General features: G+C 43.2%; 1 protein-coding gene and 1 pseudogene across 1 annotated transcript; one reads left to right on the plus strand and one right to left on the minus strand.

Moving 5' to 3' along the window:
- Positions 1–6,013: 6,013 nt before the first annotated feature.
- On the plus strand, positions 6,014–9,722 carry LOC136532645 (fimbrin-5-like). The gene is made up of 11 exons (XM_066525243.1): positions 6,014–6,040; positions 6,105–6,143; positions 6,278–6,352; positions 6,503–6,619; positions 6,877–7,088; positions 7,835–7,987; positions 8,066–8,265; positions 8,581–8,738; positions 8,824–8,920; positions 9,001–9,092; positions 9,290–9,722. Exons 1-11 carry the CDS (start codon positions 6,014–6,016, stop codon positions 9,470–9,472), a joined length of 1,353 nt encoding a protein of 450 aa, XP_066381340.1. The 3' UTR covers positions 9,473–9,722.
- Positions 9,723–11,663: 1,941 nt separating this feature from the next.
- LOC136532642 (glycine-rich protein 3 short isoform-like) lies at positions 11,664–12,134 on the minus strand (annotated as a pseudogene).
- Between the last annotated feature and the right edge of the window lie 6,551 nt (positions 12,135–18,685).

An 18,685-nucleotide genomic window follows, 5' to 3' on the forward strand; every position in this document is an offset into this window, starting at 1 on the left:
TGTGCTTTACTTTTCTAGCTTAGTAATAGACTAGTTGATAGGTTTAGAACCTAGGTTGCATAACTCCTTTTGCGATAGAGATAGCATCACATCTAGCAAAACCGTAGTTGCACATTTAGATAGTTTATCTTTTGCATAGGTTTTGACTAGGTGAAATTAGAGGCCTTAGTTAGAGTTTTAAGTTACCTAATTCACCCCCTCTTAGGCATCACGGTCCCTTATAGGGTCACTAGTAAAAGCCCTAAGTTTAGTTTTGGTAATTGAGTGATAGCTAGTGGACTAATGTTTTCAATGAGTTGTGATTGTGCTAGGGTCCACATGAGGTGATGAGCAAGGCTAGGAGATGGTGGAGATGTAGATCAAGCCATATGGAGCAAGGCTCAAACTTGGAGAGAAGAAGGAGATGAAAACAAGCCGAAGGCAAGGGAATATGCTAGTGGTTTTCATTTTGCCGACTAAGATGCAATAGAGTTTTAGGATAGATAGCACTATTAAGAGGGGAACTCTAAGGCGAAGATGATTATCTAGTGGCACTAGTTTGAACTAACTTTGCATATTCATTGGACATATTGACATGGTGAGAAAGCAAGTGAAAATGCTTTCAAAAAGCTAACTCAATGCTTAAGGGGTGGTTTTCAAGTTTGGAACACATTTGGAGTTAGTGCATTTGAAAATAATTTAAGAGAAGTGCTTGGTACAGATTTTTTGTACCCCCCAAAAATGTCTGGTGTTCTTCTGGGGAAGCACCAAAGAAAGCACTGAGTGTTAAACCCTAATGAGCTAATTTGTTCACGCTGTTAGGTAGCAACTGGAATTGTCTAGTGGTGTCGTGCCTGGGGCATCAAAGAAAGGCCTGCATAGGGGTAGTGTGCGAGAGATTTAAAAGATCCATCAACTTCCCAGTGGGGGCCACCAAAGTTTTACGATGAGCCCCTAGAGCTCTTGAATTGCATTGGGGGAATAGAAAGTCCAGACCCTGTCCAATTTCTCTGGTGATGGCCACCGGAGGACCTCCAAATGAATGTTTAGTCAACCATTGGACCATCAGCTAGTCTCAGACCAAGCCTATGGTAGGCCACTAGAATTCTGCAGTGTTGACTCCACTAGTGCACCGGAGAAGGCGCGCTAGCAATGGCTAGATCGACTCAATCTCAGCCGTTAGATTTCATTATACCTTTCTCTGGTGAGTCTTTTACGATGGTCACTGTAGATTTCTAGTGACCCTGCAGAAGCTATTTCTAGCCAGCTCCAATGGCTCCATTTGGGGGAGCATATATATATGCAGTGTGCTCGGGATTGGGGGCTCTCTTGGCATTCTAACTGATAGACACCTCCCTTGATAACTCAAGAACACTTCCCACTCACTCCCTTGCTTAGAGATTGATCAAAAGTAAGATTGGAAGAAGATATAATGCATTTTCCTAGAGAGTTTGCATCTAGTGGCATTAGTTCATCATGGGTTGCATGTTTGTTTTTACTCTTGGTGGTTGCTACCACATAGATGTCTTGGAGTAGAAGTGGATCGTTGAGCAACTTGTGGTGATTGTTTGGTGTCTCTAGTTGAGTTGGTTGTGAGGGGTATTGTGCTCACTCCATGAGAGATCACGAAGAACAACTGTAGTGGAATGCTCATGGCTAGTCAGTGTGCTCTTGGTTGATTGAATTCTTGAGGCACACATGCTTTGGTCAAGCTTGAGAGGCTTGTTAGATTGTGAATAATCACCAAAAGGCCCACCTCGATGAGGATGTAGGTTGTCGGCAAGCAACTAAACCACGGGGATAAATCTTATGTCCCTCTTGCCCTCAGTGGTTTGCTCATCTACCTTGTGCTTCACTTATTGTACTTAGCTTGTTGTGTTGTTGCTTGTGTAGCTCCTAGTTTATAGAGGCTCTCTAGTTAAGTAATGTAGCTACTTTAGTTGTTTTCTTGCTTGGCTTAACTAGGGTAGTTGCTAGCCTCTTATGTGGTTGACGTGCTCTAGTGGTAGTTCGCCTTGTTACTAGAATTGTTTAGGAGGCTTGCTTTGCTATGAGTAGGCTAGGCAAAGTAGTGGCTATTAGGATTGTGTTTTTATTTAACCACTTTGCTTTAGTTTGTGCTTTTGTACAACTTTTTTGATAGGATATTCAACCCCCTCCTCTAGCCAACTAGATCTTTTTCAATGGCGTGCTGCAATCATCAGTGAGAAGCCTTTGATTGTGTGTACTTGTGTGCCTCTATTGATGATTTTGACCTACTCCTCCCTGCACAAGTTGAAACATGTCCACCTCGACCTCGGTTACTTTGGCAATAAAATGAGCTATCATCTGCATGAGCTAATTCTCAATTCCTAATCTAGTCGCAGCATCTATAATACGGCTGTGAGAGATGCCAGTCTTTGACTTCTCTATTCAGACCATTTGTGATGCTCGTGCTATGAGTGTGGGGATGTGAAATTATAATACATTTAGTAGTTAAAATATTGTAATCTGTTACGCAAATATGTATCTAAGAGGCACCTTGCCGTCTAAGTCCCCATCCTCTTTATATACTGCCTGAGAGGCTCATCACAAATATATCACGCGCGTTATATATACCAAATATACTAAGATTTTATCAAGAATAGCAAATTTATTAATAACATGGTATGGTTGATAATAATTTTTAATTATACCTTATCTCAAAACAATATTTATATACCTGTAATTGCAAATACTTGACCAACATCCTCAGATAGTAGACTTAGTCCGCCATAACTTCTGTCACTTTCAGCCCATAGAGGAAACAACTGCAATGTTATTTAAGCTATTAGTGGACAGATGCTAATTTCATGGTAAAATAGCTTATATCTCTTTCAAAAATTTCATAATATTCAGAAAAAAATTCAAAACTCCATTATTTGTTTCAGACAATAGCAATCTGCATAAAATGATAAAAGTAAACAAAGATGAGAAAGGGAAAAAGGATAAAATAAGGAATTATCACAATGTTGGGATGCATTCTTCAATCCTCTCAATGTTAAGGTGACCCCTCCATTTCAAATTATAGTACACTTTAGTTTTGTCCTTGTCACACCCAATTTTTAGGATAAAATTGAATGCACAAAACTCGTGTGTGCCCAGGAATCAATCACACACACAAGCTGACAAATTACAATAGTATCATCACAGTGTCTCATACATCAGAGTTATAATAGAACTTAGTCTCCTACATCACAGCGGAATAATAAAAATAGAATGAACTCTCGTGGCCGTCATCACAGGGAAGGTCAACTGGTTGACCACAAGCCTAATAATCCTCCGGGAAATCCTCATACCCGTTGTCATCTGTTACCCATCCGGGATTTTTATCCAAGTAAAGAAAATAAACAAGTGTAAGTACATTCCGTACTTAGCAAGCTAACATGGGGTTATGAAGCTCAAAAAGGATAGACTCTGGTTTACTGTAGTCAGCATTTTTAATAGGTCAAACTTTTATTCTCAAGTATTATCAAGTTATGCTTAAGCTCCCATTTAATTCCCATAAGAACAAATATCGGGGTCAGGTGTACCATATATCATCATTGAACAACTTTAAACGATCATCAACAATTAACCAGTTATTCTGTGAGTTTTCTGGGCCGCTCGTAACCGTGAGCACGGCTGTTATAACAGTTTGTTACCCTCTGCAGAGGTGGTGCACATTCACCGCGAGTCGTGATCCCCATACGCCCGGGTTAATTACTCCCATGTCACTACCAAGGTGAGCGGGCAGGGTACACTATGAAGCCATTTCATAGGTTTCCCTAACAAGTTAGGGCCGCAAGGTTTCCTTGGCAGGCAGATGTAGGGACCCCCCTTTCCTATGGCACAAATCCATCGCGGCTATACTCATAGGAACAGAGGCAGCCCTATACCCAAAGTGGCAAGCCCCATTTGCGCCAAAAAGGTAACCTCTAACCAGCTAGGAAAGGTTCCTATTACTGAGCTAAAGTCAGAGCCATATGACTCTCCCGGTTGCACTGTCAGTCCCAGCTTTTGCCGACAGATAAGTCCTTATGGAGGGCCGGGAGCAACATGAACAAAGGTCATTTGCACTTTCGCCCTATGGAACAGTTGTTATAATTCATGTTACTCACTTTGTTCCATAGTATCATTCATCTATATGTATATCAAGTTCAGTTAGAGCACTAGCAATCTACCCATATGCATTTAACCCATAGGAGACAAGGAACAGGATAACAATCACTAGGATATCCTTACGGTTATCAAAATTAGACACATGCAAATGAGTAATTGATTAAAGTGAAATAGGACATCAAGGAAGGCCCATGTTATACTTGCCTTGGTTCACAAACTTGTGCTGGTCCTGTTGGTCATCGAAGAGTTCTTGGTCTCCAACGTTTTCCTCACCGTCTGAACGCGACCAACACGACAACATACAACATTCCAAAAGCATTCATGCAAAGCAAACATTCCTATCATTAGAACAGTACACCAACAGTATTGAAAACAAGATAAAATGTTTGTAAAACTAATCTACGTTTCTCTACGATCACGTCAACGCGAAGTTCACGAAAAACGGAGCTAAAATGCGAAAGTTGTGATTAAAACGGGTTTTCCTATAGCCCTATATTTAATTAATTCTAATCATGAAATTAAAAAGTTCCAAACTTGATTAACAGTAGTTCTAACATGTAGCCTATGAAATTACGAAGCTAACGCGATTTGAATGGATCAATTCGGAGCTAAAACGACAATTTTATAAGCGAAACAGTTCAAATGGCATTTCTGTAAATACTGAAAGCGTACTTTTGACTTAAACAGTGAGGTTTACGCTTTCTAAACAGGATTGCGCATTCGGGGAAATACGCTAAGGACGGCGGGTTAGGACTTAGAAAGATCCAGGGACTCTTTAGCAAATTTACCCCCGAAGGGGTATCTTCTATTTCCGGCCGTTGATCGCGTGATGGACGGTTCGGATTAGCCTGGGAGGTTTCGGCCGGCCGGAACAGTGACGCCGGCGAGGCTTGCCATGGCCGGCGGCAAAGATCACGCCGGCGAGCTCGGTAAGGGGCCTACGGTCCACCAAAAAGATCACCGAGGACACCCGTGAGATCGGGGGGTTAAGGGGGTTCGTGGCCATGCCGAGAAGACGGCCGGAGGGGAAAGTCGGGGTGCGGGCGCCATGGCCGGCGGCATGGAGCTCGCGGACGCTTGCGGAACGGGCGCTAAAAGCCACGAAACTCGAATTGAAACGCATGGGGAGAGAGAGGGGGCCACGGCGAGCTCACCACAGGCGAGAATCGGAGGTGGAGACTGGCTCGGAGACGACGGCGACGCGGACGGCGAGGTCGGAGGTCGGCGGGGCTCCTCCGTGCGGCAGTTGCGGCCGGGACGAGGCGAAAACGGAGCGGGGGCAGCAGGGGGCGCGCGAGGGGGGGGGGGGGCTCGGCTGCCTTTTAACGAGGCCGAGGGCAACGGGAGGACGCGCCCACGACGCGCGTCGTGGCGGCGGTTGCTGCAGCGCCAGGAGCGGGCGGTTGCCGAGCCGCGCGGGGTAGGGGACGGCGCCGACAGGTGGGACCCGGGCGTCAGCTGCTGGGCGCGGCAGTTGCCTGGTGCGGCGAGGCTGGGCCGGCACGGTGCGCGCGGCTGGGCTGGCGCGGCTGGGCGGCTGGCACGAGCTGGGCCAAGCGGGAAAAGGGGGAGGCGAGCTGGGCTGCTGGCTGCGGTGCTGGGCCGCGGGAAGAAAAATGGCCATGGGCCGAATGAGAGGAAGGGGAGGAATGGAAGGAAATTTCCTTTTCCTTTTTATAAATACTTTTCAAACTCATTTTCAAAAGGTTTTTAGAATCTTTTAGCATTTGAATAAAACACCCGTCACAGAAATAAATACACAATAGCATAAATGCATCACATGTTTCTATTCTTGTATTTTCTTTTAATTTTATAAAAGAAATATTACTTCCTAATTTGAATTGCACATATAATTGCATATTTAAATCAAATTTACTATTTTTAAAATAATTTCAAATTTTAGGGTGTTACAATAATGGATGAGATAAGCATTATCACTTTGGTAGTCAATTTGCAATTTATCAGTTACATCATTTGGGGACTAAATATCTTATGCTTCTGTGCAGCCTCATCTAGTTCTTGGGCTGTTATGCCAGATCATAAAGGTGCGTGCGCACAAATATTATTATATCAATTAGCAATTAGTAAAGAAATCTTCAGCGGTATAGTTTTGAATTGCTACATCATTTGCAAGCAACTATACAGTGGTTCACAATGTGTTTCACTGACCCTGTCTCAGATTCAACTACTAGCTGATCTAGACATAAAGAAAACACCTCAATTGGCAGAGTTGGTGGCTGATGATAATGGCAAGGTTTGGATCATCATGAATTTAAATGTCTTGCATGTGCAGAAAGAACTATCTACATATATACATGGTTATTACAAAAAGAGTTGAATCAGGGTTAATTTGTTGTTCACTGACAAAATATTGCTAATTTGGTGCTGCCATGATGCTATATAGGAAGCAGAGGAGCTGGTCACCTTAGCACCAGATAAAATGTTGCTTAAATGGATGAACTTCCATCTCAAGAAAGCAGGGTATAAAAAAACTGTGACAAATTTCTCTACTGATGTGAAGGTATGTATATCTTAGTACACCTGGATATTATTCATTGTCATACACCTCCACATGACTCTCCTTATAGACAAATGTCTCCTAGACAACCTGTAGCATTTAGGAAAAGACATTTCCTTATAGACAGAAACAACTGCACCATGTGTGGCTGTCAAATCACTTGATATATTCACCACATTTTCCAATAGTGCTAGCACACATGGTGATAATGACTATGGGTAATTTTGTTGTTCTGTATCTTATGGATAGCCTACATGCAGGATGGTGAAGCGTATGCTTACCTTCTCAGCACCCTTGCTCCAGAGCTTAGCTCAAAAACCATGATAGAAACTTCAGATCCAAAGGAGAGGGCGCAGAAAGTACTTGAAACAGCAGAAAAGCTCGATTGTACAAGATATGTAACGTCTAAAGATATTGTTGAAGGTTCGGCCAATCTTAACTTGGCATTTGTTGCTCAAATATTCCAAAACAGGTAAGTACGTAGAGAGAAATGACCTTTCCTATGCCTGTATCTTAGGTTGTCAAGAACTCACAATGAAGTTCAGCAATTAACTAGCATGTGTTATACTTATACCTCTTGCCTATGTCTTCACCATGAACACATTACAATATTTTGATATTGTTGAAATTGAACCTTTCAAATGCATTGTATGGAAAATCTTCTCTATTTTTGTTAACAGTGTACATGGTTTTGAATTATATTATCTCCCTAGCATTGCTGTTCCATTTTTTAGCAGCTAGATTACTCAACATTTGATGATAATAAAAACAAATGAACGAATTTCGTATAAAATAAGTATATATGTCTAACTAGCAAGGCATATTTATTAACTAAATTATCGTATGAATGTGCAAATATAGAGAAGATACCCGTGACATGCAAAATTTTGTTCTTATTTTTAGTTTTGAGGAAAGTTATTTAGTACACACGGACAGATGTCTATCATTATATTGATTATCGTTTGAATGTGCAAATACAGGAAAAACAACTGAAATACATATCATGTCTCTGCCACGTCTTTCATTTAGTTTTTCATACACTTAGTACTGATTTACATGGACTGCAATAGCATTCACACCACAGTGAATGATGAATGTTTATTCAGTTACTCCTCTAAAAGAAAAGAGCATGGCTCTTCATCATATCTGCCTAAACTACGAACAACATTTCTCCCTTTGTTAATGCATTTAGTTTGGAACGATTACAAACTTGTGCAGAAATGGTCTATCAACCAACACTGTGGCTCCCGTTCATGAAGATACTCCTGATGATGTGGAGGCATCCAGGGAAGAGAGAGCATTTCGCCTATGGATCAACAGTCTTGGAATTCCAACTTATGTGAACCATTTGTTTGAGGATGTTAGGACTGGGTAAGATTTATCTCTAAGAAAAAATGACCTTAGCTTTTTTGGTATATATGTTGCTACCTTACCGAAGTTTATTTGCAGATGGGTTATGCTAGAGGTTCTTGACAAAATTTCTCCTGGGTCAGTTAACTGGAAGCATGCATCTAAACCACCAATTATTATGCCATTTAGAAAGGTTGAAAACTGCAATCAGGTTATCAAAATCGGGAAGGAGTTAAACTTTTCTCTGGTGAATGTAGCAGGAAATGACATTGTGCAAGGAAATAAGAAACTAATTCTAGGTAAATACATGTTTATATATAAGCTTCTTTGATCTTATTCCAATTGTTGCTTTGATGCTCCAGATTTCTTTTAAAAAGTTGTTCACATTTTCACTTATTATTATGGATAGATTATGTTATTTTAACCTATCAAGGTTCAACTGCTTCTATAATAACGTCTATTATCTAAAAGGAAAAAGAAAAAGAAAGGGAGCAAATATATATGTGAGGAGGCGGCTTAAATTACTTTTTTTGGGGATATTTAAGGCTTAAATTTCGTACAAGAGGAGAAAAAAAATGCTCCGATTACTTCATTGAGTGTTTTTTTACTCCCAGCTTTCCTGTGGCAACTCATGAGGACTAGTATCCTACAATTGCTAAAGAACTTGAGATCCCACTCTAAAGAGAGAGAGATCACAGATGCTGATATTCTCATTTGGGCTAATAACAAGGTCAAGGAATCAGGCAAAACTTCCCATATTGAAAGCTTCAAGGTTCATCGACCGACCTTCACCATTTTGGCTAAATTGAGCTATCCTGTTATGTGCATAACGTTAAGCTGTCCTATTGATTCTCTAGGACAAAACAATAGCAGATGGGGTGTTCTTTCTTGAGCTCCTAAGTGCTGTGCAGAGCAGGGTTGTTGACTGGAACATGGTGAAGAAGGGGGAGGATGGTTTGTATCAATTTCATGTATATATTGTGTTATCCTGTGAATTTTCACGAGTACCATGTCATTTGCTTTCATGGTTGCAGAGGACGAGAGGAAGCTGAATGCAACATACATAATCAGTGTTGCTAGGAAGCTAGGTTGCACTGTCTTCTTGCTGCCTGAAGACATAATGGAGGTAACAAGGGAATGCTGTATTAGTTGCACATATAATTTCGGCAAAAATGATATATAAACAATAACTTCCTTATAACAAGCTTATATAAATCAACACTGGGCATACCAGTGGTCTCTCTCAGCTCAACCTCCGTCGTCCATCCTATGAGGCAGTGAAAAGAACAGTATTTTTTTTTTCTGTTTGCACTGTCGTGGCAGGTGAACCCAAAGATGATCCTCACCCTTACTGCAAGCATCATGTACTGGAGCCTGCAGAATCAAGGGCCTTACCAATGTCCAGGACCACAGGATGCTCTTCCAGAGGAAGAGGAAGGCGAGGAGGAAGCAGAAGAGGATTTTGAAGGAGGCGTCGAAGATGGTGTCTCCAAAACGACCACTTGATAAGAATGTCATGGCTGACTAGGCATTCGCGGTTAAGTTACTGGTTTATCAAGGGCATTTCAGAAATGCTGAGGCAAAGAAATCCAAGGGAGCTGCAAAGAAGAAAGTTTTGGGTAACATATATAGTTGATTTCATTCTTTGCATGCCAAAGACAAATAGCAGCAATTCAAGTTTGTTTACTAGGAAACAGTGCGCACAATTGCGCAACCTAATCTTGTAAGCTAAGTGTATGCAAATGTGAGAATAAAACCAAAAATATTTTGCTAGACTGATAGATCAAGATCATCAGAAGTATTTTCATATTTCTGGGCCTTGGATTTGGGCCTCGTGAGTGGGGTGGTCCTTCTCGTTGTGTGGGCTTGGCCTGCCTGCTTGCCTAATTAGTGCAGCTCCATTATTTGAGTTGACATATCCAGCATTTGACCCTGCAGCATGCATGCATGAGCATGATGCCTTGTGATGGGTACTGTTACGGTTCATCTGTATCTGTATGTAAGGTTCTCTCTTTCAGTGTATTGGCAGCAGGGAAGAGAGATGTGTCAGCAGTCAGCTCTCTGCAAACGGGCACAGAAATGGTCGCATGGGGGTATGCAGAGACAGAACCGAAACGCAACTTGTGAGGCTCAATCTGGAACCAAAAGGAAGAACCATCGTCTAAAATGAAAATAAGAGAGCCAATGCAAGACTGAAGAGACAATACTCTATTGTGGCTTTCTGAGGTTGTCTTGTCTACGCTTCCTGATCTGAGGAGTATGCGAAGAAGTGTGCTAGGCAATACTCTGTATGTCATCTTTAATCAAGTAAACAACTTTGACCGGTCTTTTTTTCCTGTTCCTGCTGAAAAGTAAATGATGATAGCATCAAAATCCCTCCTTTCTTTTTCCTCAATCTTCAGCCTCTGTTTTCTCCAGCATTTGTAAAATTGTGGCTCACATTGTTGAGTGAAGTTAAGCTGAACTGCCTTTTTACAATGTTCCAAACCAATAATTCTGAAATAATACAATTTTTGAACAAGTGTTTTGGGGTTTTCTGCTCAATCTTACACAGTTTAATTTGCACAGTGGATCAACCAAACAGACCTTAGCAGTGTTAGAAATTTGCAGCCAAGGTTTGCGGTTTATACCTGATGGTTGTACTCCTTCTCACTTGTGTGAGGTTTGATATGATATATATATATTTCTGACTTTATTATCAATATGTAATGTGCTACCAGGAGAGTACGTACACAAAATCAAGTTTTGGTTGAGATACGAGTTCCTCTTGAAACTTAATTTTAAATTTTAAAGAATTTATATTGTTGTGCTCTAAGGCCTTGTTTAGTTCATCCGTGTAAAGTTTTTGGATATCACATCGGGTGTTATACGGGGGTGTTGCATGGGGTGTTCGGATACTAATACAAAAACAAATTACAGAATCCGTCTGTAAACCGCGAGACGAATTTATTAAGCCTAATTAATCTGTCATTAGCACATGTGTTACTGTAGTACTTTATTGTCAAATTATGGACTAATTAGGCTTAAAAGATTCGTCTCGTAAAATGTGCAATTAGTTATTTTTAGTCTATATTTAATACTCTATGCAAGTGTCTAAATATTCGATGTGACATGATATAAAATTTTTTTGAGGAACTAAGCAAACCTAAATCGACATGCCTTTGCAAAACTCATGCATACCACCTATTTTTTTGGAACTATTATGGGACCTGACTAGGCCTGGAGCCCTGGACATAACCTTTGATGTGATTTAACATGCTCTTTCTGGATCAATGACAGGTGCTCTGTTTTCGTTCGTAGGAGAGGTACGTTGTGTAAGCAATTAAGTATAGATCTCAAATTATTGAAACTTTTTGCGATGTCGATCTATCAGTGTATATGTAAATGAAGAACAGGTTATGTATTAGTATAATGTCCTCTAATTTATTTATTCCATGGCATGCATTGTACATTAACCACGCCATTTGGTCCAAGTAAGCAAGTACAACACCAAGAGAAAGAGACAACACGACGACAATAGCTAGTGAGTACAATCACCACACTAAGACGACGTACACACTTACATAGACGCATATGCATCTTTATTTATTCAATTCAAAACCAGACTATGCTGGCGACGTAGTAGAGTAGGCCCTATTATGGACATGGACGTAGTACTTATTAGCTACGATACGAGTCCATGCATCTTGATGTGGCTTCAGTTGTGGACCTCGGTGAACTCCGGGCGGTGCATGGGCTCCGGGATCTCGTCGGCGCGCGAGCAGCACCGTCAGCCGCCGTAGTACCCGCAGTTGCAGCATCCCCGCCGGCAGTAGCCGCCGTGGCCGCCGCCAGGGTAGCCGCCCCCGCCCCGCCAGCCGCCGCCGGGGTAGCCGCCGTACGGGTAGCCGCCGCCACGGTAGTCCTGCACGTCAGCTTTGTTCTCGTCGTCCTTCCTCGGTTCTGCATGATCCAATCAATACGTAGTTACGTACACACATATAGTGCAAAGTTACAGTAAGTATATACCGCGAGCTACTTCGATTCATCAGCTTGCTTTGTTTTGCTTGAAAGCTGAAGCAGTGAAGCTAATTAAACTCACACGGGTTTGCTCGTTAGCTGCTGAGGCGACAAGGAAAACGGCGGCGAGCAGGAGAGCGAACACGAGGAGTCGCTTGGACGACGCCATGTTTATCTCTCTCTTTTCTCTGCAACTGCAATTGTACTGGATCAACTGCGAGTGTGTGATGAGAAGCTATGCATGCGAACCAAGCGTATTTATAGGCAGAACGAGGAGGCTGGATATGGCTACCGATCTTTCTGAGATCCATCGTCGTCGGCATGCAACTGTAGCAGGGCTACTAGGGGCCCATGGATAATTATAAGGGTTCGCTTGAATTTATCAGTCAAATCAGTCAGCCAGCCAGCAGTGTTTTTCTCTCACAAAAAAACCAGCCACATCAGCCAGATTTCAGCCAAGCTAACGCTGGCTTCTATCGTGCTTGCAAGTAGCCCAGCCGCCAGTGGCTGCGTGATCTCTCTGCCCGTTGAAATCTTACATGCTCTCGGTGGGAAATATGCATGCAAGTTTGACTCGGAAGCATGCATGCGCACATGAACTATTAACACGTGTACGTGTAGCAAAAATTGTAAATATAATAGGTTATCGTACAGGCATGATGATACTATGCATGCATTTATATTATGTAATAAATATGTTCAACTCGACGAACTAGATAAGGGCGTCTACAATGGTTCTCAGATAGCTAGTCTAGAAAGAATTTTATTGGCTATCACGGAGAGAGATTAAACAGCTAGCGACTTCAGAACAACTAGTCTAGCACGATCTTTTAGAAACAACTATCTCACAGCTCGCACAACCCTCAAATGCGATGTTTTTCTTCTAGGCCTCATCTAGCCAGCCATTTGCATTTTGCCATTGAGAACACCCTGAGCTAGACAACAACTCTCCTCCATCAGTATAAGGCATGCATCGATAATCAGAAAAATAGTATCTAGACGGTTTTATCCACATAAGGTCAAATTCCATAGCATTGTGAGATGACTTTGTGGTCTAGTGGGAAGATAACCTGATTTCTTTCTTGTTTTGCCTCTCTAAAGCATTTCCACCAGAACCTCTTTCCCCTTTCCCCTTAAAATCAGGTATAGGGGATTGACAAAACTGAATTATAGAATTTAAGGATATGTGCTCCAACAGAGAGCATAGGACATTTATGGAGACATCATCTTGAACATGATTCTAGCAGAGATCAAAAGGTATGAGTGAAGACATGAAGCAAAATTTGTCATCTTGAAGAAAGAATTGAGTTCTATGCCCATTGGAGTTCTATATCACTGCCCTCGAAAGCAAAAACATGGTTACTACACTGGAGGTAATCACCATGATGAGTCAAATTTGGTTCCGAGAGAATGTTTTTTAGTATGCAAGCTTAACTAAAAACAAGGGGCATATGCTGACAACCAAAGTTGTGTCCAAAAAAGGTGGATCGTTCTAGGATGATATGGGAAAAATAGCCTAGCTGGGCTTGTTTTTGGTAACCTTTTCAAATGACAAGATGGATTTCACTGTTGCATTCCTTTTGACTAGGCGATTGAAATGCATATATAGAACTTCTAATTTGGAGTTTGGATGAGAAAACTATGGCTTCAGGAAGATACACCACCCAAAAACCGGCTAAGCCAGTTTTGGTATGCAAATCCGAGTTTAGAGTTGTATTTTGATGTGATTTGTAAGGGGTTTTGACCCCTTACAGGATAAGTTCACCCTACCATGTATAATTGTTTGTCTCTTGATCTGACGATCAAGGGTCGCACCCGAGGCTTGCTCACCGGGAAACTTGCCCACGTTCACGCCATGACGAGGGCCCCTACCTGATGAGTGCTTTGATTATTCCTTTGCTAGTTTGCTCAAAAACTAGCTGTTATCTATCAAGTAAAGCATGATAGTTATCCTTGCGGTTTTGATCATAAATCTAGTCATCATTCATCGTGGAAGGGCGATAGTTATGTACCTTTTCCTGGGCAAAACCCAATAAAATTGGTGTGATAGTTATGTACATTTTTCTAGGCAAAACCCAATGAAAATGGCTAGGCCGATTCCTAGAATCGGCTAGGCCGGTTTTAGTAGGATCATGCCATCTCATTCTATTTATAATCCGAGCGTTCTAGCTCTTTGTAGTATGGGACCATACTCGTGTCAACAGTAAGTTTTAGGAAAATGCTTATTCAATGCCCCCTCATGGCCATATCAGTTGGTTGGCAAGAGTATTTGGAGAAGACATAGCAGTACTCAATTCAAGCCCAAGCCCAAAGGCGCAAGGGCAAGGATTTCGACATCCAGCTTGTTTGTCATGATTCGACATTACCCATCCAATATTTGATCGGCAGTCAAGGAATGAAGTTTGATGCTTGTGAGTTGTTTTAGGTGCCCTTGCTATTTTGCATTTTCTTCCTTTTTTTGCATGGGACAACAGACTTTGAAGAATTATCAGGATCCTCGATCGCTTTCTATTATGTTTTTTTATAAAACATACGGATACCAACCAAAAATGAAAAGAGGAGGAGAAATTCTAATTCCACTACGTTTTCTATCTTACTAAACTCTCAGATCTTTTGGACCGTATATAGATGAGAGTCCTACATTGTAATCATTAATATTCAAAGAAATAGTTCCCTACTTTGTGCCTTTGCATTCTTCTACTTGCATCAACTTGATCATGATAGATGGAGAGACGAGAGAGAAAGGTTTTAACCATTGGTGATGTGTTTTTACAACAACAATGATAAAAAGGAACGATGCTTTATGAAAAAATAAAATAAGAAAGAACGATAGTCTCCTTGTGGTGTGTGTGTCTATATATATATATATATATATATATATATATATATATATATAATATATTTATTCCATGATGAGATGCATGATAGAAGAGTACATTACATCGATCAGCCGCGCAAATCGATGTTTCCAACTACGCACACGAGTGTGCACCACCTTCTTATTTTTATTCCATTCATTCATTCATGACGACGATGGAAACTTTTATTGATTACGCAGGACGAACGTACTATATATACGTGTGCCTGCTGCCCATCGCCGGACATAGTACGTAGCAGCAACTCATCAGTTATGGACCTCGACGAGCTCAGGGCGGTACATGGGCTCCGGTATCTGGTCAGGGTGAGAGCAGCACCGGCAGCCGCCATGGTACCCGCGGTTGCAGCAACCCCACCGGCAGTGGCCGCCAGGGTAGCCGCCGCCGCCGCCGCCGCCACCAGGGTAGCCGCCACCGCCGTGCCAGTCCTGGACCTCCGCCTTCTTCTCCTCTTTGGCCTCTGCTACAGCCCAACACATAGTACAGATAATTAGTATTTGGGTGGAAGTTAATTATTAGTATTAGCTACAGTGCACGCATGAAATTGAATGAACTCACGGGCTTGTTGGAACCGCTGCTCCGGCGAGGAGCACGGCGACGGCGCAACATCGGCAGGTGGTGACCACGCACACTAAAACCCTATCGAGAGCACGAGAGAGAGACAGCTCGAGGAAGAGGATGAACACAGGGGATTTCCACACTGCGACGCGCAGCGCTCATGGATGCATTGATCGGTCTTATGGATACACGGCTTTCGCCCCCCCACCCCGTCACGGTTCCACGACTGCACGGCTCACCATTATTCTCGGCGTCTGTGCGACATGCATAGACCGCGGCCATGACGGGGCGACTCCTTCTTCTGCGGCTAGGACGCGATCGTGCACATCTGCAACCCGTCCTAGTTCTACGCTTACACAACGTGATGACTGTTACATCAAACAAACAACTAATGTCACGCCTAATGCATCTACTTAACTGAACATGCCTGAACACAACTCTGGCAACGATTACTGAATGGTGCTGATCAACAAATCACCCCCTTAATCTTGTCAGACTTTAACTATGCCCAACTGCCTTCTCATCTCTGCAAACCTGATCCTGCCCAAAGGTTTTGTCAGAATGTCAGCTAGTTGATCATCTTGTGCTCACATGTTCTAGCTGAACCACACCATCAGAGACACATTCCCTGATAAAGTGATATCTTGTATCAATGTGCTTAGTCCTCTCATGATAGACTGGATTCCTGCTCAATTCTTCTGCAGACTTGCTATCAATGAACATCTTGAAGCTTTTCACTTCAGTGCAAGTGAGATCAGCCAGCAGCCTGCTTAACCACACACCCTGACATGCCCCAGTAGCAGCAGCAATGTATTCTGATTCACAGGACGACAGAGATACTACCCTTTGCTTCTGTGAGCTCCAAGTGACAAGATTGTCACCCAGGAGGAAAACAGTGCCTGTAGTACTTTTCCTCTTTTCTATGTCTCCTGCATGATCACTGTCAGTGTAGCCAAACAGCTCTGAACTTTTCCCTTTGACAAACCTGCAGCCAAGCTCTGCAGTTCCTGCAACATATCTGACAATGCGTTTGATTGTTGTCCAATGTTCAGAATTGTGTTTCTCCATGAACCTGCTCACCATCCCAACAGAGAATGCCAGGTCAGGTCTTGAGTTCACCAAGTATCTGAGACTGCCAACAATGCTTCTGTACTTTGTTGCATTTGAAACCAGCTCTGACTTGCCAGGCAACACCTTGATGTGCTGTTCCATTGGAGTGTCAACTGGGTTGCATCCTTTCATACCAGCTATCTCAACTATCTTCTGGGCATAAGCACTTTGACATATTTTTATTTCTCCTGGCTTCTGCTTCACCTCCAGTCCTAAATAGTAACTGAGTAAGCCAAGATCACTCATGTTGAAGCTATTCATCATCTGCTGCTTGAATGTAGCAATCATGTTGTTATCTGGCCCACAGATGATCAGGTCATCCGCATACACTCCCACCAGTAGTAGTGACCTTCCAGTACCTCTCCTGTATACTGCATTTTCTTCAACACTTCTGATGAACCCCAGCTTGTACAATTCTTGATCAAGTCTGGCATTCCAAGCTCTTAGAGCCTGCTTGAGGCCATACAATGCTTTTTTCAACTTCAGAACCTTGCCATGGGACTTTGGATCAGAGTAACACATACACTTCTTCTTGAAGCTCTCCATTCAAAAATGCAGATTTAACATCCATGTGGTGAACCTCCCATTCTCCCTGAGCTGCTAAAGCCAGTAAAATTCTCACTGTCTCCAGCCTTGCCACAGGTGCAAAGACCTCATCAAAGTCCACCCCCTGGATTTGTGCATAACCTTTTGCTACAAGCCTTGCTTTGTGTTTCACAATTTTCCCATCAGGATCTCTCTTAACCTTGAAAACCCATTTTAAGCCAATTGCTTTATGGTCCTTTGGCAGGTCTGACAGAACCCATGTCTTGTTCTGAATGATGGACTGCATTTCTGCATCCATTGCTTGTGTTCCAGCAGTGTTCCTCAAGAGCTTGCTCAACATTTGCTGGTTCATCTGCTGCCAGCATACACACTCCACTATACTCAAAATCAATGATTACATCAGTAGAATCAAGCAAATCTATCATGGTTTTGTACCTGACAGGTCCACTGTCTGAGCTGCTGCTGCTACTTGCAACTTCTGCTGATGATCGCTCCCCCCCATGATTTTGGAGCTGAGCTGAGAGTGGAGTGTGAGGAGATGGTGGTATGGGACTGTCAAAACCACCATGATCTATTGGATGATTGTCTGGATTCTGCTGCACATCTTGTTCTGCAGGTTCATGCACAGCTTCTGCATCTGCACCTATTGTCGGATTTCTGTCAGGTAGTTCAAACTCGACAGTGAAGATGTCTGACTACTGTGCTGTATGCCCATCTGCATTGGTCCAATCCCATGGGTTCTGTCAGACCTACCAAAGGATCATAAAGCAATTGCGGCACCGTCCTTTGCGCCTTGGAGTGCCTTCAGAGGTGAGCCCATACTTGGCTCCCTCCTGCCCGTCGTCAGAACGCGCCACGGCCTTGCCTTTGTGGTGACCACCGCGACCGCCATGGCCACTGTGACCGCCACTTGATCCGCCTCCGCCTTCTTTTGGACCTTGTTGGAAGCGGTGCTTGTGCTTCTCCAACCAGTCCTCCTCGGCCATCATGAGGCGACCCATCTTGTCCGTGGTCTGTTCGATCTTGTCGTCGAGGCGCTTCTCCGCCGCGCGCAGCCGCCCCACCAGCTCTTCGACCGTCATCTTCTTCATGTCGCAGAACATTTCGATGGAGACAACCACGGGGCTGAAACGTGAAGGGACCACACGCAAAAATTTCTTGATTACGCGTGAGTCCTCCACATTTCCCCCCATGGTCTTGAGCTCGGCGGCGAGGTTGGAGATTCGCATGCTGAATTCATCAATTGTCTCACCATCTTTGAACGAGATGTTCTCGAATTCGCGCAGCAACCTCTGGGCTTTCACCTCCTTCACTTGATCAGCGCCGAGCCGCATCGTCTCGACCGCCTCCCAAGCCTCCTTCACCGTCTTCTTGCGCCCCAGCATCTGCCACATATCGCGCGGCACAGATCGTAGGAGCGCCGCCATGGCCTGACGATCATGGGCACGTTTCACGTTGGTGCCTGGATCGATCGCATGCCAGATCTCCAACGCCTCCAAATTGCATTGCATGATCATCACCCACTCGGCGTAGTTCGCTCGATCCAGCATAGGCCAGACCAGTGAACTCTCCTTGACGCCGGATCCGGAGCTTGCCGACGCGTCGCCCATCTTCTCCGCTTCCGATCTCT

The sequence above is a fragment of the Miscanthus floridulus genome, unplaced genomic scaffold, assembly GCF_019320115.1.
Source record: "Miscanthus floridulus cultivar M001 unplaced genomic scaffold, ASM1932011v1 fs_675_4_5, whole genome shotgun sequence".
Lineage (NCBI taxonomy): Eukaryota > Viridiplantae > Streptophyta > Magnoliopsida > Poales > Poaceae > Miscanthus > Miscanthus floridulus.

Excerpts from the sequence above, each read along its gene's own strand:
- LOC136532645 (XM_066525243.1), top strand. The coding sequence starts at position 6,014 with ATGGATGAGATAAGCATTATCACTTTG. Across the intron at positions 7,089-7,834 it reads GCTCAAATATTCCAAAACAG|AAATGGTCTATCAACCAACA; the intron begins GTAAGTACGTAG and ends AAACTTGTGCAG. Across the intron at positions 8,921-9,000 it reads GGTGAAGAAGGGGGAGGATG|AGGACGAGAGGAAGCTGAAT; the intron begins GTTTGTATCAAT and ends TCATGGTTGCAG.